This window comes from Phacochoerus africanus, chromosome X, assembly GCF_016906955.1.
Source record: "Phacochoerus africanus isolate WHEZ1 chromosome X, ROS_Pafr_v1, whole genome shotgun sequence".
Taxonomy (NCBI): domain Eukaryota; kingdom Metazoa; phylum Chordata; class Mammalia; order Artiodactyla; family Suidae; genus Phacochoerus; species Phacochoerus africanus.
The window spans coordinates 61,583,044-61,593,972 of record NC_062560.1 but is presented as its reverse complement, the minus strand read 5'-3'; the positions used below and the strand labels follow the sequence as shown (position 1 = coordinate 61,593,972).

Below are 10,929 nucleotides of genomic sequence, written 5' to 3'. Positions count from 1 at the left end.
GTCAGAATGGCCATCATTAATAAATCCACAAATAACAAGTGCTGGAGGGAGTGTGGAGAAAAGGGAACCCTCCTGCACTGCTGGTGGGAATGTAAACTGGTCCAGCCACTATGGAGAACAGTTTGGAGATACCTTAGAAATCTATCCATAGAACTTCCATATGACCCCGCAATCCCACTCTTGGGCATCTATCCGGACAAAACTCTACTTAAAAGAGACACGTGCACCCGCACGTTCATTGCAGCACTATTCACAATAGCCAGGACATGGAAACAACCCAAATGTCCATCGACAGATGATTGGATTCAGAAGATGTGGTATATATACACAATGGAATCCTACTCAGCCATAAAAAAGAATGAGATATCACCTCACACCAGTCAGAATGGCCATCATTAATAAATCCACAAATAACAAGTGCTGGAGGGAGTGTGGAGAAAAGGGAACCCTCCTGCACTGCTGGTGGGAATGTAAACTGGTCCAGCCACTATGGAGAACAGTTTGGAGATACCTTAGAAATCTATCCATAGAACTTCCATATGACCCCGCAATCCCACTCTTGGGCATCTATCCGGACAAAACTCTACTTAAAAGAGACACGTGCACCCGCACGTTCATTGCAGCACTATTCACAATAGCCAGGACATGGAAACAACCCAAATGTCCATCGACAGATGATTGGATTCAGAAGATGTGGTATATATACACAATGGAATCCTACTCAGCCATAAAAAAGAATGACATCATGCCATTTGCAGCAACATGGATGGAACTAGAGACTCTCATGAGTGAAATGAGCCAGAAAGACAAAGACAAATACCACATGATATCATAAATGATATCTGGAATCTAATATCCAGCACAAATGAACATCTCCTCAGAAAAGAAAATCACGGACTTGGAAAATCAAGAGACTTGTGGCTGCCTGATGGGAGGGGGAGGGAGTGGGAGGGATCGGGAGCTTGGGCTTATCAGACACAACTTAGAATAGATTTACAAGGAGATCCTGCTGAATAGCATTGAGAACTTTGTCTAGATAACTCATGTTGCAACAGAGGAAAGGCTGGGGGAAAAATGTAATTGTAATGTATACATGTAAGGATAACCTGACCCCCTTGCTGTACAGTGGGAAAATAAAAAAAATTATATAAATTAAAAAAGAAAGATTAGTGCGCTTATGCACTCTTCTATATACATTTTACACCTCTAAATTTTTTAAAAAATGTCCTCCAAAGCCCCTTTTACTATTAACTCACCCAAAGAAAAATGACAATAAAAGTGAACTGCTGACAAGATTAGAAAGGATCTGAGGGGTTCAATTCAAGGGGGAAACTTTATTTGCACTTCAAATCCACAGAATGAGAGTAGAAAGCTGAGCCAGAATTGTTCAATATCTTGAAGGTCCAGGTAGCGTCTTTACGTCTGATCAAACTTCTCTGCAAGGAAGAAGTCATACTCCTGGATGCATCCCCTAATATCCTCTAATTTTGCTTCATCTCCAAATCCTCAGCCAGGCTTTTCTGTGATCAATCCCTTATCTTTGCTGCCCATGTCCATTCTCCCACGCCCATCTTACTCCTAGCTCCCAATGAAACTTTATGTTCCTTGAATCTGAACTGAGAGGAAAGGGTTCTATGAAGAACTCTTGAGATCATCTGAGGCTTAGTGAGCTTCCTAGTTTGAAGTTTCTCAGAGTTTGAATCTCCTAGATTCTCGGCCACCTTGTTGAGGGAGTAAATCAACATAGACTCAAAAAAGAAATATCTGATTAAAAATCTAAATTTAGGGGAGTTCCTGTTACGGCGCAGAGGAAACAAATCAAACTAGTACCCATGAGGCCGTGGGTTGGATCCCAGGCCTCGCTCAGTGGGTTAAGGATCCAGCATTCCTGTGAGCTGTGGTGAAGGATGCAGATGCAGCTTGGATCTGGCAGTTGCTGTGGCTGTAGCATAGGCTGCAGCTACAGCTCTGATCCTACCCCTAGCCTGGGAACCTCCATATCCCGTGAGTGTGGCCCTAAAAATACAAAAGTAATAATATAACAATAATAATAAAATAAAAAATAAAATTAAAAGGCTTACAATGCCTTTTTTGGGGGGAGGGAGGGGCATACCTGCAGCATATGGAAGTTCCTGGGCCAGGGATCTAACCCACACTGCAGCAGTGACAATGCCAGATCCCCAACCACTAGGCCAGCATGGAACTCATATAATGCCTTTTTTTTTTTTTTTTGCTGCAGCTGTGACATGTGGAAGTTCCCAGGCCAGGGATTGAACCTATGCCACAGCAACGACCCAAGCCAATGCAGTGACAATGCGGGATCCTTAACCCATTGCACCACAAGGGAACTCTCCTATAATGCTTTTTCAATTCTTTTAATTCATGTTCAAAATCCTTGATCTAGAATTTTAAGCTCCTCCCACTTGAGCCACATTTCACCTTTTTGTTCCCTCACTTAAACAAGAGTGTACTCTGAAATGTTAGCAGTAGTTACAAACAGTAAAAGGAAAAAGCTTGGAGAGTCTGAAGACGAGCATTTTCTTTTTACTCTACATACTTCTTTCTGTATTGAAAATGTATTGCTTTTGGAATTTAAAATGAAACACAACAAATAAAATAAAACACCTTCCTACCCAAGCCTGGCTCTCCCTACTCTTCCATACCCATCCAAATTTTTCATCCGTCGAATTTACATTCAAAATACATTTCTTAACTCTCACATTTATGGTTAATTGCTTTTCAACTAGGGTCCAGGACAAGTCACTGGGGATAGAATAGTCTTTTCCACAAACTGTGCTGGGACAACTGGATATTCATATGCAAAAATGCAAAGCTGGATACCTACCTTATACCACATACAAAAACTAACTCAAGATGGATCAAAAACTTAAATGTAAGAGCTAAAACTATAAAACTCTTAGTGGAAAATATAGGAGTAGAATTTCATGACCTTGGATTAGGCAATGGTTTCTGGGATATGACATCAAAAGCAAAAGCAACCAAAGGAAAAATGGATAAATTAGACTTCATAAAAAGTAAAAACCTCTCTGTATCAAACGACACCATCAAGGAAGTGGACAGACATCATGCAGAATGGGAGAAAATATTTATAAATCATATACCTGACAATAAGCTTGTCTCCAGTGCGTGTGCGCGCGCGCGTGTGTGTGTTTGTATTTATATATACACATACATACACTTATAACTCAATATAAAGACAATCCAATTAACAAATGGGCAAAGGATTTTTTTTTTTTTGTCTTTTTAGGGCTGCACTCACAGCATATGGAAGTTCTCAGGCTAAGGATCAAATTAGAGCTATAGCTGCTGGCCTACACCACAACCACAGCAATGCCAGATCCACACTGCATCTGTGCTTTACACCACAGCTCACAGCAACACTAGATCCTTAACCCGCTGAGCGAGGCCAAGGATCGAACCCACGTCCTCATGGATACTAGTCAGGTCTGTTACTGCTGAATCATGTAGGGAACTCCCAAATGGGCAAAGGATTTGAACAGACATTTATCCAAATAAGATACACAAATGGTCAAAAAACACTTGTAAAGATGCTCAGCATCATTAGCCATCAGGGATAGGCAAATTAGAGCTACAATGAGATTCCACTTCACACCTGATAGGATGGCTATAATTTAAAGAGATAAGTAAGTAACAAGAGCTATCAAGGATGTAGAGAAACAGGAACCTTCTTACACTGCTGGTGGGAATGTAAAATGACGCATCCTCTTTGGAAAAAAGTCTGGGGAGTTCCCGTCGTGGCGCAGTGGTTAACGAATCCGACTAGGAACCATGAGGTTGCGGGTTCGCTCCCTGCCCTTGCTCAGTGGGTTAACGATCAGGCGTTGCCGTGAGCTGTGGTGTAGGTTGTAGGTTGCAGACGCGGCTCGGATCCCGTGTTGCTGTGGCTCTGGCATAGGCCGGTGGCTACAGCTCCGATTCAACCCCTAGCCTGGGAACCTCCATACACCGCGGGAGCGGCCCAAGAAATAGCAACAACAACAACAACAAAAAGACAAAAGACAAAAAAAAAAAGAAAATAGTCTGGCAGTTCCTTGAAAGGTTAAAAGTTACCATTTTATGTAAGGATAACCTGACCCCCTTGCTGTACAGTGGGGGGAAAAAAAAAAAAAGTTACCATTTTACCCATGAATTACACTCCAATTTACCCTTTATATCCAAGAGAAACGTAAACGTACGTCCACATAAAAACTTGAACATTAATGTTCATAACAGCCATTCATAATAGCCAAAAAGTGGAATAACCCAAATGTACCTCAACTGATGAAGAGATAAAACAAAAGTGGTAATATCCACACAGTGAAGTATTATTTGGCCATTAAAATGAATGAAGTATTGATACATGTGATAACATGGATGAACCTTAAAAATATTATCCTACCCCCATCCAATAAGCCATTGATGTTTCAAAAAAAAAAAAAAACCCAAATCTAAAAATATTATCCTAAATGAAAGAAGCCTGTCACAAGCAATCGCATATCGTATGATTCCATTCATATGGAACATCCAGAATAGGTAAATATATGGAAACAGAGAGTAGATCAGTGGCTGCCTAGGACTATGAGTCCAGGGGGAAATTGGGAGTGATTGCTAATGGGTATAGGGTTTCTTTTTGGAGTGATGCAAACATTCTAAAATTGACTGTGGTTGCACGACTCTGAGTATACTTAAAAAAAAAACAACACTGAATTTTACACTTAGAATGAGTAAGTTGTATGGGATGTGTACTGTATCTCAATAAAGCTGTAACAAAATGTACTTCTTCCATGGAGCTTTCCCTTTCTACTACAGTCCACATTAATCACTCCATTCTCCCAACTCTAACAGCTTTTAAAAACTGTAGTGCACAATTTAGCACTCAAACTATCCTATAATGTTTATTATTATTTCATGTAGATTAGCCTTGACTTGTCAGTCAGACTATAATTTTCCTAAGAGGAATGAATAAGTCTTGTTTTTCATATACCTGTAAACTATATAACTGGGTACATCATAAGTACTTAGTAAAATACCTGGTGGTTGTGAAGAATTGATTGCATGTGCTATGTGCTTGTTTTCACGCATGTGTGTTGAACACACATAGAAGCTGAAGGGAATGAATACAATTTTAGAGGTGAGAGAACGACACTATGTGAAACTGCAGAATACAAGATTTATTTAAGGGGAAAAAAAACAGGATGGTTTGGACACTTTTGTTCTCCTCGCCTTCTGCCTCCTGCTGTTCAATGACACCACTTGGTCAACCATATCCTGGTCTTTGAGATTCTAAGGGAGTCATTGAGGTCCTATCTAGACACTTAGTTGTCTGGTGTCACTATTCCCCCATCGCTTCCTTCTCCTCCTCTGTCCAGCTCAGATCATCATCTGAATCCTCAGATTCTTCCTCATCCATCTCTAACCCAACCCCTGACTTAGCCTTCTCAACCAGTGCATCGGGGTGCTCCAGCTGGGCCCAGAATCCTGGGTCAGCCTTGACCAGGGAGATTTCAACCCGAGATGGCATCAAGGAGACAGAGCTCTGCTCCACGTTTACGACCTGAGGAGGAGGGAGAGATAGAGGAACAAAGAAGCGAAAATGAGGAAATCAAAGATTGGGGTCAGGGTAGGGTGGTGATGAATGACATGGAGAAATATTTTTAAATGTAAAGTGAGGAAAAATATAGGGAAGGAATAAGATTATAGTAAGGGAGAGAAAGGAAAGAAAGGACAAGTGGGGGGAGAGGGAGAAAAAGGAGGAAGAGGGAGAGAGAGAGAATATCAAAGCAAATGAAGAGAAAACCTTCACTTTCCCACTAAGACTCCTTCCCTCAAGACACCCTCTATTCATTCCAATCTGGCCCCTCTTTTCACCCCATCTTCCTCCCCCACCTGTGCCCCTTTATCTTCACTTACCCCCCAGAGCTTCATCTGTGCTTGGAACACACGGTTCCCATCAAAGACAATGTGGATATGAAGCTGAGAGAAAAGAATTACAGAGGTAGTAACAATCCCAGGTCAGAACAAGTTATTACATCAGCAAAGCAGGCCCGTGGTATAATCCCTACACCCACAAGTCAGCCAGATAACCCTGACCTAATAGCTCTACCTCCCTCTCAGAGGACTACGGAGCCTACATGTTAACTGCCTATGGCAACGCTGCCTGTAAGATTATAGCATCACCCAATTCACTGGCCTCCCATCTAGCATCAGATATTCCTCACCTCAGTTTGACTGGCCTTCACCCAAGTGAACGCAGGAAGTGGAATCTGGCCGTATACAGTCACCACTACTAAGGAATCTGTCTGGTGCCAATCGTGACGGCAAGATGCCAGCAGCTAAAATGTAGATGTGAAATGTGGGTGGTAAGAATGAACTCTTAACCCAAGAGGAGTTCTCACGGTGTATGTGGAGAAGAAACAGCCTCAGAAAGTTTAACACTACCTCCTTATTGCAAAACCGCTGGGCTGGTAAAGAATAAAGAATAGAATCTGGAGTTCCCGTCGTGGCGCAGTGGTTAACGAATCCGACTAGGAACCATGAGGTTGCGGGTTCAGTCCCTGCCCTTGCTCAGTGGGTTAACGATCCGGCGTTGCCGTGAGCTGTGGTGTAGGTCGCAGATGCGGCTCGGATCCTGCGTTGCTGTGGCTCTGGCGTAGGCTGGTGGCTACAGCTCCGATTCGACCCCTAGCCTGGGAACCTCCATATGCCTCGGGAGCGGCCCAATAAATAGCAAAAAAAAAAAAAAAAAAAAAGACAAAAAAAAAGTTCAGGAACGTCAAGACTTACCTTCTTCCCCCAGTCATGTCTACCAACTCTGCATCCTGGCTGTGCCAGAAATGCCCCAAAATCCAGGGTCTGGATGCCACAACAGCTCCAAGACTTCATCCTGAGGTAGGAACACGATTCAACTGAATCTCCTTTTCCCTCCCCAGAAGCCCCCCACTTCCATCTTGTGATCAACATTGGGAGAAACCTGTCTCACAGCCCACCCAGTCCCCTCCATCACCCCTCATGGAATCGAGGTGCTCCTGGGTGGTAGGTACAGGAAGTAGCATCACTCTCCGAGCCTTGGTAAACCTAAGACAGACAAAGGAGAATCAGGAAAAGAATCGAGTCATTTTAAAATGTACCCATGCAGCCCTATACCTATACCCAGTCATCCCTCAGGTGTAGCATCTCTCAGCCACATGCTTGAGTCCTCCACACACTCACAGCATCACATCCTGGGTTCTGGCAGCTGGCACCAGTCTGGATCAGACTACTGTCAAGTCCTGGGCAAAGGAAACAGGGTCAGGAACCTATTCATTTTCTCTACCCAACTGCCATTTTCACTAAATTCCAGTATACAAGACCTGTCTTTTTTTTTTTTTTTTTTTTAAACAAGTGGCCGCACCTGCGGCATATGGAAGTTCTTGAGCCAGGGGGTCGAGCCACAGCCACTGTAGAAGTAATGCCGTGTAGTTACATTATGAGACATAAGGGAAATCCCAAAACCTGTCCTATGAAGGACCCACTTACCTGCTCCAGGTTCTTGGTCTAATTCCTTCTGTTCCAGTGCCATTTCCAGGGCTTGGGATATATTTAGCGGAAGCAGCTTTGGAGGCAGATCTGACCTAGGGGATGTGGGTGGCGTGATTTAATGCTGACCCACTAACCGTGATCAACAGCTCCAACATTCCCACCAGTGGAAATGGAATCAAAGAAGTGTGGTGGAAGTAGGGTGGGGTTAGAGAAGATGGGTAGCAACCCATTGCCCATTTTCTTCTCTGTGGACATGCCAAACCCTTGAACCCTGGGGAACTTCCCAGGGCTTCTCTTACCCATCTATTCTGTTGCTTAATCCAACCATATTTCTCTGTAGAAGTGCATCACTCCCTCTTTCTCTTCATCTAATAATTGTGGGCCTAATATTACTTTCTTCTGTTGCTCATACTACTTCCTCAAAATTAACTTATTCTTCTCTGGAGCCTCCTGATTGCCAATACTACTATATCCTATTCTTTTTACTTTTTAAATTTATTTTTAATTTTTTTTGTCTTTTTAGGTATGGCATATGGAAGTTCCCAGGCTAGGGATCGAATTGGAGCTGCAGCTGCCAGCCTATACCACAGCCACAGAAACACCAGATCCTCAACCCACTGATCAAGGCCAGGGTTTGCATCCTCATGGGACACCTGTTGGGTTCGTTACCACTGAACCACGATGGGAACTCCTATCCTTTTCTTCTAAAAAAAAATTTTTTTGGGAATTCCCATCATGGTGCAGCAGAAACAAATCCAACTAAGAACCATGAGGTGGCAGGTTCAATCCCTGGCCTCGATCAGTGGGTTAAGGATCCGGCATTGCCCTGAACTGTGGTGTAGGCTGGCAGCTGTAGCTCCGATTCGACTCCTAGCCTGGGACCTCCATATGCCGTGGGTACAGCCCTGAAAATCAAAAAAATAAAATAAATAAAATTTAAAAAATTTTTTTGTTTTTTTTTTTTGTTTTTTGTCTCTTTAGGGCCACACCCACGGCATATGGAGGTTCCCAGGCTAGGATTCCAATTGGAGCTGTAGCTGCCAGCCTACGCCACAGCCATAGCAACACAGCATCCAAGCCACATCTGTGAGCTACACCACAGCTCACGGCAATGAGGGATCCTTAACCCACTGAGCGAGGCCAGGGATCAAACCCACATCCTCATGGATGTTAGTCGGGTTCGTTAACCACTGGGCCATGACGGGAACTCCCCCCCAAAAAAAGTCTTTGTAAATCAGTTATAATAAAAAAATTTTTTAATTAATTTAATTTTTGGCCATGCCCTCAGCATGTGAAATTTCCCAGGCCAGGAAGTGAATCCACTGCACCACTACAATGACCCAAGCCACTGCAGTGGCAACCCCAGAGCCTTCAATTGTTGCACCACAAGGGAACTTCCTACTATATCCTTTTCTTGCTGTAAAACTTATTTTAAAGCTCTTTTCCAAAAGGAAAAATATCAAGTCATTCTCAAAACTCCCGTGTGTTACAACTAAGTGTATATTTGTGAGAGGCTAATCTATTCTGTTAATTCAAAATGCCTATCCTAGCCATGAGGTTGTGGGTTCAATCCCTGGCCTCGCTCAGTGGATTAAGGATTCCGACTTGCGATGAGCTGTGGTGTAGGTCACAGGCGCAGCTCAGATCCTGTGTTGCTGTGGCTGTGGTGTAGGCCGGCAGCTGTAGCTCAGATTAGACCCCTAGCCTGGGAACCTCCATATGCTGCGGGTGTGGCCCTAAAAAGACAAAAAAAATTGCCTATCCCTGGAGTTCCCTGGTGATCTAGCAGTTTAAAGATCTGGTGTTGGTGTTGTCCCTGCTGGGCTCAGGTTCTATCCCTAGCCTGAGAATTTCCAAGAGGAAAAAAAAAAGGAAATACAAAACACCTATCCCATCACCCCATACCACCTTAAAGCAAAGGACATTATTTCTGGACACAAATTTCCCCCAAGGCAAAAAAAAATACACCAAACCCTGACACTTGGGTCTCCTCACATCTCTAGTCCCTAGTTCCCTAAACCTCAATGACCCATTAATCACTCCTAGGAAGTTCCATGAATATAGGAAAAACCCAGGGACCTCCTCCTCTTTACTTGGGCCTCTCCCGGCGCAACGTCTCTGCTGACTTTGGAATCGTATTCGGAGGCTTTTGCTCCAGAAGTGAACTGCTTGTTGCAGGGCCCTCAGGTTGAGGGGCTTCAGGGAGCTTCTCAGCACAGTGGGGTCCCACAGTACAGCCCTAGTACAGATAAGGAGAGAGGATTAGGGATAGAATCGTTCTAATGGGGCAGAATCCAATGAAGTAAAGAGTTTACCTTGATATTTAAGAACTCAGAGAAATCTACAGTTCGTTTCCGGCAGCAGGACCAACCCTGATAACAAGAGACCCGTCTCAGATTCCCTGGGTATTTTTCTTTCAGGAAATGCTCTTGCTATCTCCCCTTGCCTATTCCTCACCTTAAGTGCATCATGGAAGACTGGGACCCCAGGGTGATGGCAACAGGAATCTGTGGATATCAGTAGAAGGATCAAGGAAGGGAAGGTAACTATACCAAGCATCACTTCTTACCTCTTCTCTGGGTTTATATACTTATAGTTTTCCAGGTTTATATGCTTATAATGTAAAAAAACAAAAACAAAAACAAAAAAAAACAGTGTAAGTCGGAAGATCACTCACACCAATTAAACTAAGGCAGGTACACTAAATTTTTCTGCTTCTTTACCAGACTGCCCACAGCTGACATCTACCCCAGTACCCACACCACCCTTGGCCAAAGTCAGAATTACTCACCAGGAAGGTTGGTTTGGGGATCAAAGTGTTGCCCACAGCCTTTGTTATGGCAGAGTAGAGACATGAGGCCTTGGTAGAATGAATAATTCAAAGGGTATTTCAAGGAGTCTGGCTGCCGATTGGGGAATACCTCTTAGTCTGGAGGCTTTTAGCTGCCTGGAAGGGCCAGCTGTTTCTATCTTTAGTTCAGGAGGCGTACGCGTCCTAACATGGGCAAGGGAACTTCAACTGGTCTTCCCAGCCAATAGGAAAGAGCTCAGGAACATTTTAGCTCTGGGGCTCAAGAAAAAAGGATCAGGCAGAGTAGTGCTTGGAACTTGGATGAGGTCAGCTAACTATTGCCGGTTTTAGATTTACCATGCCAATTCCAAGCTCCTTACATACCAGCAGCTGCTCAGAAATGAATACCAATTTTGAGCCCCCTCCCATCTCAAAGTACCCCAATTGCTCCAGCCCATTTTCTTCCTCTTTCAAAGCAGCAGCTCTCCTCCCATCCTCATTACTTCTGCATACCAATAGCATGGAATTTTATCAGCCACTTCAGTCAGTGTGCATCCAACCTCCCCATGTTTTGCCTAGATGGATTAATATGTTAAGCA

At 43.6% G+C, this 10,929-nt stretch overlaps 1 protein-coding gene across 3 annotated transcripts; it reads right to left on the bottom strand.

Moving 5' to 3' along the window:
• Window positions 1-5,171: 5,171 nt before the first annotated feature.
• ITGB1BP2 (integrin subunit beta 1 binding protein 2) lies at window positions 5,172-10,518 on the bottom strand. 3 transcript variants are annotated; one of them, XM_047764380.1, is made up of 11 exons: window positions 10,331-10,516; window positions 9,997-10,046; window positions 9,855-9,911; window positions 9,633-9,778; window positions 7,537-7,631; window positions 7,231-7,289; window positions 7,025-7,095; window positions 6,805-6,904; window positions 6,240-6,353; window positions 5,932-5,994; window positions 5,172-5,575 (listed from the first exon to the last, which is right to left on the bottom strand). In XM_047764380.1, exons 1-11 carry the CDS (start codon window positions 10,392-10,394, stop codon window positions 5,354-5,356), a joined length of 1,041 nt encoding a protein of 346 aa, XP_047620336.1. In that variant the 5' UTR covers window positions 10,395-10,516; the 3' UTR covers window positions 5,172-5,353. The 3 variants fall into 3 exon arrangements, with proteins under 3 accessions (XP_047620336.1, XP_047620337.1, XP_047620338.1); XM_047764381.1 differs by having other exon boundaries at window positions 9,997-10,152; window positions 10,331-10,397; XM_047764382.1 differs by lacking the exon at window positions 6,240-6,353 and having other exon boundaries at window positions 10,331-10,518.
• Window positions 10,519-10,929: the final 411 nt, after the last annotated feature.

Coding starts and splice junctions, on each gene's coding strand:
- ITGB1BP2 (XM_047764380.1), bottom strand. CDS start 10,394: ATGTCTCTACTCTGCCATAACAAAGGCTGTGGGCAACACTTTGATCCC. Junction 7,096..7,230: donor AGAACCCAGGATGTGATGCT/GTGAGTGTGTGG, acceptor TGTCTGTCTTAG/GTTTACCAAGGCTCGGAGAG. Junction 5,576..5,931: donor CACAGATGAAGCTCTGGGGG/GTAAGTGAAGAT, acceptor CCTCCTCCTCAG/GTCGTAAACGTGGAGCAGAG.